The sequence below is a fragment of the Vipera ursinii genome, assembly GCF_947247035.1.
Source record: "Vipera ursinii genome assembly, chromosome: 1".
Taxonomy (NCBI): domain Eukaryota; kingdom Metazoa; phylum Chordata; class Lepidosauria; order Squamata; family Viperidae; genus Vipera; species Vipera ursinii.
The window spans coordinates 132,600,508-132,618,943 of record NC_139512.1 but is presented as its reverse complement, the minus strand read 5'-3'; the positions used below and the strand labels follow the sequence as shown (position 1 = coordinate 132,618,943).

At 38.2% G+C, this 18,436-nt stretch overlaps 1 protein-coding gene across 1 annotated transcript; it reads left to right on the top strand.

Moving 5' to 3' along the window:
* Positions 1-1,015: 1,015 nt before the first annotated feature.
* On the top strand, positions 1,016-17,904 carry DDX18 (DEAD-box helicase 18). Its single transcript, XM_083367036.1, has 14 exons — positions 1,016-1,244; positions 2,556-2,744; positions 3,995-4,141; positions 5,163-5,298; positions 5,566-5,666; positions 7,649-7,848; positions 7,930-8,044; positions 8,606-8,745; positions 9,160-9,321; positions 12,013-12,165; positions 12,757-12,870; positions 14,127-14,183; positions 16,683-16,860; positions 17,638-17,904. Exons 1-14 carry the CDS (start codon positions 1,094-1,096, stop codon positions 17,781-17,783), a joined length of 1,989 nt encoding a protein of 662 aa, XP_083223162.1. The 5' UTR covers positions 1,016-1,093; the 3' UTR covers positions 17,784-17,904.
* The last annotated feature ends 532 nt before the right edge of the window (positions 17,905-18,436 follow it).

The following is an 18,436-nucleotide window of genomic DNA, read 5'->3' as shown; positions in this document are numbered from 1 at the left end:
AAAGAAAATTAATCCCTCTGGTAAAGGGACTAATTCCTCCACATAAATTTACAAGGGTCAACTGTGGATTATACAGCTAGTGGGAAGTTAGAGATAGAAAATTATATCTGTAGGACAGAGGAAAGTACATACAAAACAAAAAGAGAAGTAGTAGAAACCGAATTAGGAGAGGCAAAAAAAGTAGCCTAAGGTATGATTGATCCTCCAACCTTGCTCAAATTAAACAGAGAAATCAAGTGCAGGTCTTGCAAGGTGCACGTATTTCTAAACAAATATTTCAGATGGCGCGATCTTTAAATCAAGTACAAAATATGTCTGATGCAAAATACAATGGGCTTGTTATGAGCTCATTGGTGATCTGATGGAAATCCTTTGGTTTAACTTCAACTTTTGAAATATTTATTCTAGAAATTAAACAAAAGAGAAATATAGATGCATCTTTGTTAACAGACAAGTTTCTTTGCCCAACCTCACTTGGGCTCCATACGTATTTTTCATAGACAAACAGACATCCTGGATGGAGATTCGTACAAACGCCCCTAACAAACCGATAGTATTTTGCATCGTACTTATATTTTGTACTTGGTTTAAAGATCTCACCTTCCGAAACATTTGTTTAGAAATGAGGACCCAGATTGTTGGGGGCAATTAAGCTGACTTTGTAATAATGCCGCTTGGGGGGGGGGGGCGAAAGCCCTAATAAGCAGGCATATACATAGAATGAAGGCTATTGCTAAGCACATTGGTTTGTGCTTAAATTGTAAGCCGCCCTGAGTCTTCGGAGAAGGGCGGGATATAAATGGGATTAAAATAAATAAATAAAAATAAATACGTGTACATTTGCAAGACCTGCACTTGGTTTCCCTCTTTGAGCAAAGTTGGACGATTAACTATACCTCCAAGCCTCTAGAAGTCGCTGCAAGGGCGCCTTTAGTCGTGAGGACCAAAACGTCTGACGCCGCCTTGGAACATCTCCGGCTCTCGTTTCCGGTTACGTCCTCTCTTTTTTCCCCCCCTTCCTTCCTTTCTTCCTTCCTTCTGTTGCACGTGTGTTGCGTCGCCCGGCTCTCCGGTCTTAGCTGTTTGCGGAAGGATGGCGGCGAATACCGGGAAGCTTCCGATGCGGCTCCTGCGCAAGAAGCTGGAAAAGCGCAACCGCAAGATCCGCCAGCGCAATTTGGCCCGGCAAGGAGCCGCCGACCAAAGCCTGGCCGCGGCGGCATCGCCGGCGGGAGAAACGCTGGGTGAGGGCATCATCATCATCATCATCATCATCTCTTATCTATCCGAGTACCTTGTAGTCCCGGTGCCCCCGCCCCGGATGTCGGGGGAGGCGGTGGCATGATTGAAGTTGAATGGTTTCAGGGCAGAGTCGATGCCTCTTTGCGCAGAAAGGCGCGGGTCGGTTATAATGTCAGAATAGACAGTGTGGGTTGAGTGTGCTCCTGAACAACGTTTAGTGGTGTACGTGCACCACCCTCTCAATCATTTGCAAAGAAGTTGCCTGGATGGGGTAAGGGGTGGCATGCTGCATGAAATAAAAGAAACCTCGTGGATAATAATTTTACTTCGGAAAGGAAGGCCAGGCTCGTGGATGAAGGAGTTTGGATGTCAGGTGCAAGTAGCCAGAAACTGGCTGAGTTGAGTTCAAATTACTAAAAGTTTATTATATGCCATCTGTGCACAAGAATCTGATGTACTGAGGGTCAAGCCAAATTGGCGCTAGATAAGTCTGGAATTCCGGAGGGGCTGGACTTGGGGCTCCTATCAGGAGTACAGTGTCTTCAAACTGATGACACCTTTGCTCCATCCTTGGGATCAGCCATGCTTGTCTCTTACATTTGCATTGGGCTGAACCTGTTAAGGAGCTGGAGCAGCTTCCTTGTCAAAAAAAGTTGCAACATTAGGGCTTTTTAGTCTACACCAGGGGTCTTCAAACTTGGCCATTTTATGATTTGTGGACTTCAGCTCCCAGAATTCCTCAGCCAGGCACGCTGGCTGAGGAATTCTGGGAGCTGAAGTCCACAAGTCACAAAAGGGCCAAGTTTGAAGAACCCTGGTCTACACAATGATTGAAGTGTACAAAATTGTGTATGATGTGGGTAAAGTGGACAGGGAGAAGCCATTTTCCTCTTCCCAAAATATTAAAACCAGAGATCACCCAATCAAATGGAATCCTAAAAGAATCGGGACCAACAAAGGTCCCGATTTTTGCATGTATATTACTCAGCCTAAGAATTTACTACCATGAGATGTAGTGGTGGCTACCAGCTTGACTGGCCACTGTGAGAACAGCCTGCTAGACCAGATGAGCCAAGGGTGTGATCCAACAAGGCACTAGTTATGGTCTTTTCTAGTGGCCCAAACAGTAAAGTAGCAATAATGTTCAATTCAGTCAATGCTTTAGCAAGTACAGTAGAATGCAGGGACTTAATTGATATTCTTAAATAAACTGTGTGGTATATTCATTGGTCCTTGTGGCCTGAATGAGATTTCCAGATATGTTTTTGGCACTTAAGTGCAGCAGCAATTGACCTTTTTGTTTATGCCATTAGAAAATCCAATGGAGAATGTCTCAGAAGAAGTTTCCAACATTTTAGAAACAGCAATGGAAGACCACAAAATGACAGATGGGGAATTGCCTAATGTAATAAAAGATGAGGGACCTGAGTGTAAACAACCTGGGATGAAGAAGAAGAAGAAGAAGAAAAAGAAAAGGCAAATTGAAAATTGTGCAGAAAATGGTATGATAGCTCTTATTGTTACTTCTTTTTACATGAGTGTTATTTTATTTCCTTAGTTCTTTTTCTCCCCATGGCAGTATTGCAGTATTCCTTTTATTGATGTATTTTATTTTAAAACTATAATACAAACACACGAGTGTACCAAACACAAAAGCTACATCAATTGATGCTCTTTAGCTTAGAACACAGGTGTCAAACTCGCCACATCACGTGATGTGTCATGACGTATTGTGACTTTTTTCCCATTGCCGGAGCTGGGGTGGGCGCGGCCTCTGCATGATGCAACCGACCTGCAAACCGGTAGTTTGACATCCCTGGCTTAGAAGATAAGGGAAGACATAGGTATATATAATCATTCATGGCATAGGTAACTTGAAGACAAAAAAGGGTTTCTTTTCCGGCGATACTGGAGTGATGTCCAATGTTATCCACTGTAACTAAAAGCAGGGAAATTTAAGACCAGCAGAAGGAGAGACTTTTCTTAGATAGTATATAGGTATAATGGAATTTGCTGCCAGCAATTGTAATGGCAATCCATTAGGTTGGTTTTAAAAGACAACTAGATAGATTCATGGAGTATCATACTATTAGCGGATGCTAATACTGATGCCTGTTGAATCATAAATAGCATCCCTTAAATATTCGTTGCTAGGATGCGATAGTGGAAAGGGACTATTCCTTTCATTCCAGGCATATCAGCATCTAGTTGCCAATGTGGGTCACAAAACACTGGACTACATAGGCATATCCATTAGAGCTCTTCTCCAGTAAAAATGCATGCTGGGATTCAGTAATAATGAAACGTGGGCTGTGCTGAAGTAGATAATTCATGAAGAATGGCTATGTTAGCTTTCCTAAGTAAAATTGAATCTCTCGGCTTATGTGGAAGTATCTCATCTTTCTTTTCCATGCATTTCTAGCTGGTAAAGGTTTCATACAATGGACATTTGATTGGATCAGATTCAACAGCCCAAAACTTAAGTCCCTTTGAAATTGCAGTTATAATCGCCTTGGTTTTCAATTCCGTTCTCTTCTGCTTCCAGAATGAAGGCTTTATATTGTGCAGTATTTACTCGTTTATTTCATGGCCACTTAGAGGGGTATATGGCAGTGGTATAAGGAAACATAACTTTATGTCCATTAAAAAAAATTAAAAATCTGAATTTGTGAGGCTTTGACTTTCAGTGGAGAGATCACTGCTTCATCTTCAGATAATTATTGATAATGAAAATTGGTTTTGTGGTATGCAGGTGGTAAAAAAGCAAAAATTGAGGAAGAAGAGGTTGAAACACAAGAGGCTTTACCTGGGAATCTCGAAGAAGAAAATGTTGATGGTCTGACTGAAGAAGAAGTACCTGATGATGCTGACGGACCTGCCTTGCCTCTAGGTTTAACAGGCAGGTTTTCTCAATGCTGTTTCTCAGATAATGAGATTTTGTATGTTGACATATCCTCATTAGATCCTAAAATGGGTTTAATAAGTCTTATCAAACTCAATGGGATTTAGAAATATATAGGAATGAGATGCAGGATACTGAACCTGGAATCGCTTTATTTTTATTGAACTTAGAGGTCAGGCCTTTGGCCTTGGTTAAATATTTATTTCTTTTAATGATTAGTTCACTGGCTTGTGAGTAACATAAAACTTTTACTAAAAACACCCATTCCTCTTAATTAGAATATTAAGAATATTAAATGTCTATGGAGATTCTCAGTCATCCAGGTCATTCTTTGGGATTAAGAATATTACATTAAGAAAAAAATGTAATTAACAGCTTTGAGTACTTTCTTGTGGGGGATGATAGGCTATAATCCAAATAAATAAATAAATATAAAGTTAATGGATTTCAAGAGTGATTTAAATAAATGCAGGAGTACTTGTTGGAAAAACTGGTGATTTAATTGCGGAATGGGATATATGTGGAAATGCATTAATTTAAAAAAAAAATCTAAGCAATGCAAATTTTCCAAAATAGAGCAGCTAAGTTTGGCTCAGCCTTAAATGGGTTGATGACCTAATATTTCCTTCCATGTTTATCTTCCTGCTTGACATTTATTTATTTGTTATTTTTTAAATTTATTTACTTACAAATAACCCAAGTGGCAAACCTATCAAACACGCCTTTCTGCTCCTGTTTTTCCCTACAACAACAACCCTATAAGGTGGATAGAACTGAAAGAGAGTGAGTGACTGGCCCCAAGTCATTCAGATGGATGCTCTTTCATGGTTAAGGCGGGAATGGGACACGGTCTCCTGGTTTCTAGTCTGATGTCTTAACCGCTACACCAAATTGGCTCTCAATTGTTTTAAATTGGGCATAGTTAAACTCTGTTCTATTTTAATACAGTGGACTTCCTTTGATCTGTAGCAATTGGTTGGGAACGGTTAAACAAGGCTGACATTGCTTGTCTCTTCAGGTGCTTTTGAGGACACTTCCTTTGAGTCTCTTAGTGACCTTGTCAGTGAGAACACATTGAAAGGGATAGCAGACATGGGATTTACACACATGACAGAAATTCAGCATAAAAGTATTAAACCGCTTTTGGAAGGCAGGTAAGAAATGACATTTGTTTTAAGGGAAGAGCAAAAGAAATGCAAATTTCTGTCAGATGATTGACAGGCAGGAAACTAGTGAGTGATGATCAAAACTGTTGTCTTGGAGCTATAGTATTCAGTTAATCAGCCTTATTGTTTATTAAGTGTTAATTTTAAATTCATATTAATGATGCTACTTGTTTTTAATAAAAAATGTTAACTTCCAAACCACTCATGCATTCCTTTTTGTTTTCTCTTTTCTTTCTGCAATTATTCTACATGCAGAGATATTTTAGCAGCTGCAAAAACTGGCAGCGGCAAAACGCTTGCATTTCTCATTCCAGCCATAGAACTTATCTACAAGTTAAAATTTATGCCTAGAAATGGTGAGATATTTTTTTCCTTCAAATATCATTTGAAATCTTGAAGATAAATGTGGTGTAGAAGAGCCAAGTAGTCATTTCCAGGGGAAAAGAGGTCTCTGATGGCGATTGCCTTTTCTAATTTGGTCGTCCCATCTTGGTAGGATCTGGTTGTCTAAAATGAGCAGGGAGGCCTGATGTGTATTACCTTATTTTGACTGAGTGAGGACAGGGATGTTGCCCTCTTCAAAACCTGCCGAGGCTGAGGGAAGAGAAGTGGTATTGATCTATTATCACTGTTCCTGAGGTGGCAGAACATGGGTTCCTATGTGTTAGCTTGAGCTACAGTTACAAGTTGGGGTCCTTTTGGTATATCAGCCCTCTTTGCTGAATGAGAGCCTTCTGTGGGCTCTCTAGTGACCAGCTTGATCATCTTCCTCCTTAGCTGGTGGTTTTGGAAGTTTATAGCCTCCATGGCGGCAGCCATGAATTTGATGGTCGCAGGAAATCTGAGCTCCAAATTTCTAGGTAGGCCCACATTAAACCTTGTTTTTAATCTCTGGGCAGTTAGCAATCAGGATGTTGAGAATACAGTATTACTGTCTTATTATGCCATGGTCAGTTCGCTTCCTGATCCAGGTGCAGGTGACTTCCACCTGCTCTTTCTGCAGGGCTTGACTCGTTCATTTGGTCCACCTTAGGCACCTTATGGATCCAAATGATTTTCCTAGATGTTTGGCAGTTTCCCTGACATGAGTAGAGGTTGAGTTGAGAGTTTGATCCATCACTGGCAAGAAGCAGTGTGTCAGGCCCCTGACAAAACTGCTCCTGCCTATTGGGCAGTCTGGGTGATTTACAGAGAACCTCCGGGAGATGAAGTGGCAGAAGCAATGCCTGGAGTACAAGTGGAGGGTAATAAAGACTTGATCTGACTAAGCGTAGCTAATGTGCCCAGGTTTGGGCCAACTCTGTAGCAATATGAGAGGCAAAGTATATGTAATTCTCTCTTATTGTGTCAGCAGGTTATCCCCCAGCAGCCCATCTCTCTTAATTCTTCTTGAGTAAAGTGCTGTCTTGTAGAATTACCACTTGGCCACTCTGACCAGTTAGCTGGGCTGAATCCCGGGAGAGCTGATTTTCTATAGCAGGTTTAGCCTTCTGGAGTGGCTTCCCGTTGGAGGTTCAATTGGCTCCTTCAACTTGCCACTTTCCAGAAGAAGTTGATAATGGGGCTCTCTTGAAGGGCATTTGGTGTGTGACGTCATCAGTTATTAGCAGGTTTTTACAAGTATTTTGGTTTTGTATTACAGGTGGTTCCCCCACTTACGACCACAACTGAGCCCAAAATTTATGTTGTTAATTGAGAAGTTTGTTGAGTGAGTTTTGCCCCATTTTACAACGTGTCACATTTGATAAGTGAATCACTGCAGTCGCTAAGTTAGTAACATAGTTGTTAAAAGTGAATCTGGCTTCTCCATTGTCTTTGCTTGTCAGAAGGTTGCAAAAGGTGATCACGTGACCCTGGGACACTGTAACCGTCATAAATATGAACTAGTTGTCAAGCATCCAAATGTAAATCACGTGACCATGGGGGATGCTGCGATGGTCCTAGATGTGAAAAATGGTTGTAAGTCACTTTTTTCAGTGCCATTGTAACTTCGAACTGTCACCAAATGAACTGTTGTAAGTCGAGGTCCACCTGTATTTGGGTTTTGGTTTTTTTTGCTGTGCCTGTGAGCTGCCAAGGGTTTAGATTGTTTAGATTGCATTGTTTAGATCAGGGGTCTTCAAACTCGGCCCTTTTATGACTCGTGGACTTCAACTCCCAGAATTCCTCAGCCAGGTATGCTGGCTGAGGAATTCTGGGAGTTGAAGTCCACGAGTCATAAAAGGGCCGAGTTTGAAGACCTCTGGATTAGATTGCAGTAAGATGATAGACAAACAGATAGGTTTGCCTTTATCTGTTAAAAACTCTAGATATCTCTCGTTTCCCATCTCCTTTTTAGGAACCGGTGTCCTCATACTTTCACCGACTCGAGAACTTGCCATGCAGACTTATGGTGTTCTCAAAGAATTGATGACTCATCATGTCCACACCTACGGCTTGATAATGGGGGGCAGTAATAGATCAGTTGAAGTACAAAAACTTGGTAATGGCATAAACATCATTGTCGCAACTCCAGGCAGGCTTCTGGACCATCTGCAGGTAAAACAGATAGTATTGCATAATGCATGTCCTCTCTTTTGTCCCTGTGTGTAGTTGACAACATTGTTGGATATGTTTTAGAATACTCCAGGATTTATGTATAAGAACCTGCAGTGTCTGGTAATTGACGAAGCTGATAGAATTCTAGAAGTTGGGTTTGAAGAAGAAATGAAACAAATCATAAAGCTTCTACCAAGTAAGTCAGATATTTACACTATCTGTATTTCTTGATACTTAAAAATTCATGCAGTAGTCCTGAGCTATTTCAACTTTTCTAAATCCTATTCTTGTGTCTGCTATACTAATGCCTAGAATTCATTTTAAACACTCTACAGTACAAGCTACGTAGATCTTGAATGTTTGGTGATTAATATCTTTTACAGTGCTATATTATGCATATTTGCTAAAGAAATTACTTCTCAGTTCAGTGGACATTACTCTCAAGTAAAATTTAGGATAGCTTAAAAAAGTAGGACGATCCAAATTTGGGATAGCTTGAAAATTTTTTTAGGATGGCTTGAAAAAACACATTTATAGTGATTTGGATGAGTGGCTATATATGTATGTATAACATTGCCATTTTGTTTTTATTCTAAATATGATTAGGATTAGTTCAATTTTTTAATTGTAAAAGCTTGTGAGACACTATTTTTTTAAAGGATTCTAGGTGGCATGTATCAGCTGGATATTTCTGATTTGTTACCTTGTCAAAGTTTTTTTAAAAAAGTGTTTTTAATTTCATTCCTTTCCCTGCCAGAACGTAGGCAAACCATGCTGTTCTCTGCTACACAAACCCGTAAAGTTGAAGATCTGGCAAGGATTTCTCTAAAAAAGGAGCCATTATATGTTGGGGTTGATGACAATAAAGAGACAGCAACTGTAGAAGGTCTTGAACAGGTAATTTAAGCACAGATGTCTTGGCAAACAATATTTTGCTTATATGTCTGCTCTTAACATTTAATTCTCTTCTTTCTTTGGGATTCTCTTCCTTGGCCATTTCTTTCCCATTTGGACATTTATATCGAAGTGCAAGGATGTTTTTCTCCTGTGTTTCTAACAGCTCTTCACATGCTATTAATTTCTCTTTCAAAACGTTCATGAATTCTTTATCAGACTTGATTGATAATTGCTAGCTATACCGACATTTCTGGATTTTTAAATTCCTTCAATAAATTTGTTGTCCGCCGCAGAGGTAGTTAAATTAAAATGTACGCTCGCATCTTCATTTTGAAGTCACTAGAAATAGAGGTTTGGGAAGTCATATTTTTAAAAAAAAAACAAAACAAAACCTTGTTTTTCAAACAATTACAGGGTTATGTAATATGCCCTTCAGAAAAGAGGTTCCTCCTGCTGTTCACTTTCCTGAAGAAGAATCGAAAGAAGAAGTTGATGGTGTTCTTCTCTTCATGTATGTCTGTGAAATACCACTATGAACTTCTTAACTACATTGACCTGCCTGTACTGGCTATTCATGTAAGTATTCGTGATTAAATGAATTGATGTACCTATACCGACAGTACTGTGCAAATGTCTTAGGCCACCATTAGATCTGCTGTTGTAGCAAATGCATAATGACGATAGAGATAGAGATAGATAGATAGATAGATAGATAGATAGATAGATAGATAGATAGATGATAGATAGATAGATATAGATAGATATAGATATAGATATAGATATAGATATAGATATAGAATGATATGCCAGTCTCAGAATACAACCAAAAATACAGGAAATTTGTATGCAGTATTCAAAAACAGGAAAAAGCAAAAAGAAAGAAGAAAAAAAAGCTTCCCTAGGCCAAAGTGGCAAGTATATAACATGACTTCCTCTTACACTTGAACAATTGCAGGTGCCATAAAGGGAAATATGGGAACCCTAGGTACTGTCATTGTTAACAACTTGTGTATCCTATCATTTCGTGCCAAAATGACTGCTATGCAGAAAAAACAACAGTTTTGTGCAAGATCTGCTTGAGCATTGCATACACTGCATGCACATGTCGTACGATTCATTGGAAGCTTGCTGATAAGATCAACTTTTCAGTCACATCATTCCAGTCAAAATGTCAGAGAATTTGACAGACATAAGATCTTCCTTTTGCATCAGCCAGGTCACTTTCAAAGGGAAATCAACAAACAAACTGGATACTCAAGTTATGGTTGTCAACACCGAAAAATAATTACAGATGTGGTCAGTAAAACTTTGCTACAACAACAAATCTAATGGTGGCTTAAGACTTTTGCACGCTACTGTATATCACAGTAACCCAGTTTCCGGATTATAATCTAGATCTTCTCAGTTCTAAAATGCTGTCTTGGGTTAGGCTGGATTCAGAGTTTTTTACACCACCAGAATACCTTTTATTTGCTAGTTTCTTATATGATACTTGGTGCTGTTTTTCCCCATTTCCAGAACAGATTTTCAGGCTATTGCATAGCTGAGGAAGGTAATGATAATAATAGTAGTAATAGTAGTAGTAGTAGTAGTAGTAGTAATAATAATAATAATAATAATAATAATAATAATAATAATAATAATAATAATAATAATAATAATAATAATAATAATAATATAATGAGTTGGAAGGGACCTTGGAAGTCATCTAGTCCAACCCCCTGCTAAGGCAGGAAACCCTATAGCATTTCATACAAATGGCTGTCCAGTCTCTTCTTAAAAACTTCCAGTGTTGGAGCATTCACCACTTCTGGAGGCAGGTTGTTCCACTGGTTAATTGTTGTAACTGTCAGGAAGTTTCTCCTTAGTTCTAGGTTGCTTCTCTCCTTGACTAGTCTCCATCCATTGTTTCTTGTCCTGCTTTCAGGTGTTTTGGAGAATAGCTTGACTCCCTCTTCTTTGTGGTAGCCCCTGAGATATTGGAACACTGCTATCATGTCACTCCTTACCCTTCTCTTCGTTAAACTACACATACCCAATTCCAGCAACCTTTCCCTATATGTTTTAGCCTTCAGTCCCCCAATCATCTTTGTTGCTCTTCTCTGTACTCTTTCTAGAGTCTCGACATCTTTTTTACATCGTGGTGACCAAAACTGGATGCAGTATTCCAGGTGTGGCCTGGTGACTGAAATAAATCTCCTCCTTTGAATTAAAAGCCCCATCTTCTGATGGAAGGGACTGTTCCTTCTCCAGGAAACCTTTCTGACCTCCAGCCCTTTCATTGTAGTAACTTTGTAAGCACTTTAACCCACTTTGGTGAACTAGTTTGCCAATTTTATTTTTGACCAGCTAAGTGCCAGTGTTAACTGATTTCTGTTCTTAGATTTATGAGAGAGTTCTAGGGCATTGTAAATCCAGAGGCTTTTCTTCTGCTCTCTGTTGCAGTGAAGATCCACTTTTGTGCCTTAGTTCAGTGTGTCTCAAGCTGTCTTTCAAGCTTGAATAATGCAGGCTGCTTTGAGGTTATTGCAAATAGCAAGTGGCCTTTATGAAGGTTGGGGTGCATGACAACAGTGTCAGATTCTCAGCAAGATTTCAGCAGCGGAGTCATAAATTAACCTTTAAATGCCATCTGGAGCATCTTTCTCTTAAAGCTGTCTTTAAAATGCTTATCTGAAAAACAGGTTCTGTCAGCAAGGTTGAAGTTGTTTGTTAGGACAGTGTTTGCTGTCAGCAAACAGTTTTAAGTGGCTCCAGTTGGTATATGGCATTTGCTTCTACTGTACAGTGTGTAGAAGAACTGAAACATCCGTTGATTCTGTATGTAGTAACATAAAAAGAAAAATTAGATTTTTGTTTGCACATTTTCATAAATGGATTATGCTCTAAGCCATTTTTATGGAAATCTCAGTATTATTGCCTCTGTAAGGAATTACGAATGTGGCAAAAGAGAGACTGCCAATGTACCCTAGAGGTATGTAAAATGTGGCTTTGCCCTTTTCTCAGACAAGGACTTAAGACGTTTTGGGTTGATTTTATTTATTTATTTTATTTTATTATATTTGTATAATATAATATACAAATATGTATTTTCCCCCTCCTGCTTTAAAACAAACCAAAGCACAAAACTACTACAACAGAAACCTGGGAGTTGGAGATATCGTCTTAACCTTTTCCTGTTGCCATTGGTTGTAATGGCAATTTCAGTTATTATTTTTTTCCAGCTGCTCACCAGTTCCTTATCTTGTATGTCTTTTTTTTTCCTAGGGCAAGCAGAAACAAACTAAGCGCACAACCACATTTTTTCAGTTCTGCAATGCGGATTCTGGAATACTGTTATGCACAGATGTGGCTGCTCGCGGGCTGGACATTCCAGAGGTTGATTGGATAGTTCAGTATGACCCACCTGATGATCCAAAGGTATTACATATTTCTGAAAATTATATGGCTTAAATATGCATTAATGCGAATCGTATGCGTCATCTTCAAAATCTGAAATTAGAGAAGTCTGGGATAGTTTATTTTTAATTAACTCCAGCAAGGCTGAATTTCACAGCTTTCTATTTTTTTTAAATTACTTTCTCCATTTGCATCTTGGACACACTGTTTTAGCATTGTAAATGGCTTCAGTGTCAGTCCAAGGGTTGAGCCATTGCATTTGGGTGCCTGGATGGAGACAACAGGTTTTGAGCTCTGCCTATGTGGCTAAGTGGCAATGGCTTTGAGGAAAACAAGAGAATGAACTCACGTTAGTGACAGGCTCTAGGATGCTATTTAGCTATTGTCGATTCAAATGCTGCCAGTCAAAGAATAAATGCATTCAAAAAGAGTCTGCTGATTTAAAACCTCCAGGCTGTTTGCTTTATTAGTATGCAGTTTGTAAAGTACATCAATTAAGAATAGGGGACCTTGGATAAATTTGTATGTCCTTACCATGCTATGCTTTCATGCTTACTATCAACATGAAACCCAAGTGTTAGTTTATCTTCTATTACTTCCCATTAATGAAAGGAATATATTCATCGTGTTGGGAGAACGGCCCGTGGAATCGATGGAAGGGGACATGCCCTGCTCATTTTACGGCCAGAAGAACTTGGATTCCTGCATTACCTCAAGCAAGCCAGGGTTAGTTGCTAATGGAGCACTGTAGCTTTGTACCACCATTGCTGGTAGCAGTAGTGATCAGTCTTCTTTTTTATTACTATCACTCTCCTAATATTTAATGTTATAACTTTACTAGAAATGCAGAGCAGCTGGCACAGCAGAACTGTGGAATGTGGGATGGAGCAGTGTTAATCCAAACTATCTTACCTTGTACTGATTGGATGCTATGGTTGTGAATTCAGGTTTCGTGTGGTTGCTGGTACCTAGGACAAAAAAGACTAGCTATCTATAATGCCAAAATGGCCGTCTGCTGTCTTTTTTAAAAACAAAAAACCTCCCTCTTTTCAGTACCCTAAATGGGACAAGAGTACTGGGGAGAGAAATTACACTAGTGCTCCACTTGTTAAGAATGACCTCCAGACATTCATGTAAACTTGTTTTCCCATTCTAAGACAGCTTGCAGGAACATTAAAATTTGGACATGACACATTGGTCCTGGGAGACATTGGCCTAATTGTCCACTGATGGATGGATATACAGTCTAAAATGGCCGTGGTTGCTAAAATAGCTGCCCTTGGTGGATGTTTAAAACTGATATTTTTTTTTGCCTGAAACATTTTCTTGTAGAAATCAGTCAACCTTATAAAACATTCCCTATATAATTTCTTTATGGTACTCTATAATTGGCTAGAATGGGAGAATGAAGCATAGGATTGCAGGTAGATTGATCTGGTTTGTACCAGCATAGAACTGATCCAGTTTTTTCGGTTCACACTTTACATTAAAGCATTATTTTATTTTATTTTGTTATTTTACTTTATTTTATTATTTTACTTTATTATTTTATTTTATTTTATTTTATTATTTTATTTTATTTTATTATTTATTTTATTTTATTTTATTATTTTATTTTATTTGCAAATGTCTAATACTTCACATATGAACCTATAAATCACAGTGATTGGGTTCACACAAGTAATTGCACAGACCACAAGCCATATTGTAGCTAAGTGTACAATGTAATCCCAAACACTGTAATTTATTTTAAAATTACCTATTATTATTCTTTAGTTTCCTGCCTGAAGGAAGCCATTAGTTTTTCAACAGATTAGGAGTTAAAAAAAATCTAGTTTAGCAATACATGTACATCCAGCCAATGTTTACATTTCCAGAGTCAGACGACCTAAGTTTAGATGTGATGAAATGTATTATATTCTTAATATCTTGTGTTTCCATTTTGTAGAATTTTTGTTGAGAACCTGTCTTTATATTTTTAGGTGCCATTAAGTGAATTTGAATTTTCTTGGTCTAAAATTTCTGACATTCAATCTCAGGTAAATATAGATTATACTATGAATGTTTTAAAAGCTCACTTATTTTTTTTTTCTATTTTTTTTCATTTGTATAGCTCATAAAGTAATCAGAAACAGTTCAATAATGCAAAACAACAACAAAAGATTCATAGTGGTTTTATTTTGATATTCCTATGAAGTGTTATAGTAAAGATTAAATCGGATGCAGTAGAAAATTTGTTAAGACTTGACTGCTTTTCTAACATTACCATCTATGCAGCTTTGGCACAAGGTACCCAGATTATGTTCTCTGGTTATAAGAACTTAACCTTAAACAGAGTGCAGATGAATGTACACTGAGGGGAAAAAGTATTTGATCCCCTGCTGATTTTGTATGTTTGCCCACTGAGAAAGAAATGATCAATCTATAATTTTAATGGTAGGTTTATTTTAACAGTGAGAGACAGAATAACAACAAAAAAATCTAGAAAAATGCACTTCAAAAAAGTTATAGATTGATTTGCATTTTAATGAGTGAAATAAGTGTCTGATCCCCTATCAGTCAGCAAAATTTTTGGCTCCCAGGTGTCTTTTATACAGGTAATGAGCTGAGATTAAGAGCATTCTCTTAAACGGAGTGCTCCTAATTTCAGCTTGTTACCTATATAAAAGATACCTATCCACAGAAGCAGTCAATCAATCAGATTCCAAACTCTCCACCATGGCCCAAGGCCAAAGAGCTATCCAAGGATGTCAGGGACAAGATTGTAGACCTACACAAGGCTGGAATGGACTACAAGACTATTGCCAAGCAGCTTGGTGAGAAGGTGACAACGGTGCAATTATTCACAAATGGAAGAAATACAAAATAACTGTCAATCACCCTCAGTCTGGAGCTCCATGCAAGATCTCATGGAGTTTCAATGATATGAGAACGGTGAGGAATCTGCCCAGAACTACATGGGAGGATCTTGTCAATGATCTCAAGGCAGCTGGGCCCATAGTCACCAAGAAAACAACTGATAACACACTACACTGTGAAGGACTAAAATCCTGCAGTGCCTGCTCAAGAAAGCACATGTACAGGCCCATCTGAAGTTTGCTAATGAACTTCTAACTGATTCAGTGGACAACTGGGTGAAAGTGTTGTGGTCAGATGAGATCAAATCAAGCTCTTTGGCATTAACTCAACTCAGTATGTTTGGAGGAGGAGGAATGCTGCCTATGACTCCAAGAAGACCATCTCCACCATCAATCATGGAGGTGGAAACATTATGCTTTGGGGGTGTTTTTCTGCTAAGGGGACAGGACAACTTCACTGCATCAAAGGGACAATAGACAGGGCCATGTATTGTCAAATCTTGGGTGAGAACCTCTTTCCCTCAACCAGGGCATTGAAAATGGGTGGTGGATGGGTATTCCAACATGGCAACGACCTAAAACACATGGCCAAGGCAACAAAGGAGTGGCTTAAGAAGAAGCACACTGAAGTCCTTGAGTGGCCTAGCCCGTCTCCAGACCTTAATCCCATAGAAAATCTGGAGGGAGCTGAAGGTTCGAGCTGCCAAACGTCAGCCTCGAAACCCTAATGACTTGGAGAGGATCTGCAAAGAGGAGTGGGACAAAATCCCTCCCGAGATGTGTGCAAACCAGATGGCCAACTATAAGAAACGTCTGACTTCTGTGATTCCCATCAAGAGTTTTGCCACCAAGTACTAAATCATGTTTTGTGAAGGGGTCAGATATGTATTTCACTCATAAAAATGCAAATCAATTTATAACTTTTTTGAAATGTCTTTTTTCTGGATTTTTTGATGCTATTCTATCTCACTGTTAAAATAAACCTACCATTAAAATTATAGACTGATCATTTTGTCAGTGGGCAAACGTACAAAATCAACTGGGGATCAAATAATTTTTCCCCTCACTGTATATATAAGTATTTGGATTTGTTATTTTTAGAAAGTTTTTTTAGAATAGATCTTTGGGATGCAAGTGAGATAGGAGGGGTAGGTGGCAAAGAAATGAGAGGAAGGCCAATTCTAATTATATAAAATAAAGTCCATTACTAGGATGTTGCATTTATTTACCCATGGAGAAGACAAGTTGTGGCAATAAACTGACTGCTTTAGTAAGTGGGAAGGATTGAGATGAGCAAGTGACTTTAGTAAGTTCTTTGTAGTAAAATGTTTACAGTTATGTGTAATGGCTTAAGAACGTTCTCTAGAATTTTAGGCAGGAATTTCTCCAACCTAAGCTATCTGGAAGTTGCTCATATGCAAATAAAGTTATGGTTAAACAGTTATCTTTTCCTAACTCTGATCTTAGTATAGCAGCTAATCTAATACTTGAACTAATAACAAAAAAATCAAATCATATTCTATAACCCTAAAGATACGTTTCAGTACCATGAATTTTTGGGTGGAGTGCAGTGCAGATATACAAATATTTCTCTGTTTGGGTAAATGTCAGCTACCTATAAATTGTTCATGGTTATGAAGTAAAAAATATATACTTTTTTGTGTCTCTATAAATTTTCAGCTGGAAAAACTGATTGAGAAGAACTATTTTCTCCACAAATCAGCCCAAGAAGCATACAAAGCCTATATAAGAGCTTATGATTCCCACTCTTTGAAGCAGATCTACAATGTCAATAACTTGGATTTGATCAAGGTTGCTTTGTCCTTTGGCTTCAAGGTCCCACCATTTGTAGACCTCAGTATCCTTTCACTACAAGGTTATTTACTTTTCCTCCCTCTTTCTCTCTGTTCCCCCCATTTTTCCCCCTCACCCAATAATGGGCTTGCTTGAGTAGGTTGGTGGCAATTGTTGACATTAATAAATCATTTTAAAAGTTATTGAGATACTAGTAAGCTGTAAGATTTTCTTTCCTGCCATGGTTAAGTGTGAGGAAAAAGAAACTTTAGGTGCATGTTTGCTCATTTGTATCATAAGATAATATTGTTTGTTGTGATGTTTGAATGCTGTTAATTGTGGTGATCTTACATGTTAACTATTTTTGTACCTGTTGTAGGGAAGGGGCTATTTAGACTGCTAACAACCTTTGATTAAGCTGACAGTCAATGATGGGAACAGATATCCAATGTATTTGAAAAGTGCTACCGTTAAGGAAAGCTGGTCTTGAATCAACTATTTATTTATTTTTTTGCCCTCTTTTGAGCTAGAAATGTGTTGCCAGCAAACTGATGTTGTGCTTAAGTGAAAGACTTGTGTCATCCTCTAGAGATCAACAGCTCGTTTCTACATTTAGACATGGTACCAAAAAAGAGGATTAACTGAGCTAGCTGTCTGTAGGAAAACCAATGGAAAAGTTAAGACCAACAATGAGCAGGCAAATCTATCTATAGTTAAGAATAAACTGCAAATTTATTGTGGAAATTAGGGCATATGCCATTTTTAATGCCATGCTTTTTGAACTCTTAGCTATTATCCAATGCATTTTTTTTTAGCCTACATTCCTTAACATAATCTTCAGATGTAAACAGCAGACATGGAAAGAGACTACAAAAAAGAGGTGGAGGTGGCGGCTTTGGCTATCAGAAGGCAAAAAATGTTCAGAAATCCAAAATCTTCAAGCATATTAACAAGAAAAAATCTGACAACAGACAGTTTTCCCGCTGATTTGCTTATTCCGTGTTGACTGAAATGGCTGTACTACTTTTCAACCAATGCACAATCTTATTCATTTAGGGACAGAATTATATGTACACAGTTCAAATTAAAACTCAATATTTCAACATGATCCAGTCCATTCTAATCATTGTCTTAATATGGAAGAATCCTCTATGTTGTCTCCCCAGCTGTTCCATGAATAGTTGTAAACAATGGGATCTGATCCTGTACCCCAGATGGCAAAAGCTAATTTGTATCTTCTTTGCAGTGCAGGTACCAATGTAACCAGAGCTTTCTGATTGCCTAGAAATCTTCTAAAAGCAGGTCCCATGATCACAGTGTATAGAATATTATGTGTTGGGTTGTTTTTTACTTTTCTTCTACAAGCTGTTTGAAATTATTGAGCATATTCTGGAATTTGACTACAAACTATTGGGTTTTTTTAAAAAAATGTTTTTTCTACTATAAAGATTTTTTACTGGGGTGATCTTATTTGTTAACACAAAGTTTGGCTACTAGGACCATACTTACTCTTGAAATGTTTTATCTTGTCAGATCTAGTGATGCCTTCAGAATGGTTTTTTGTAACTAGTAAAGGATGTTTGAAACAGAAAGAACCATTATTTTGCGATTATATAAAATCATACTTTGGAACCTATAAA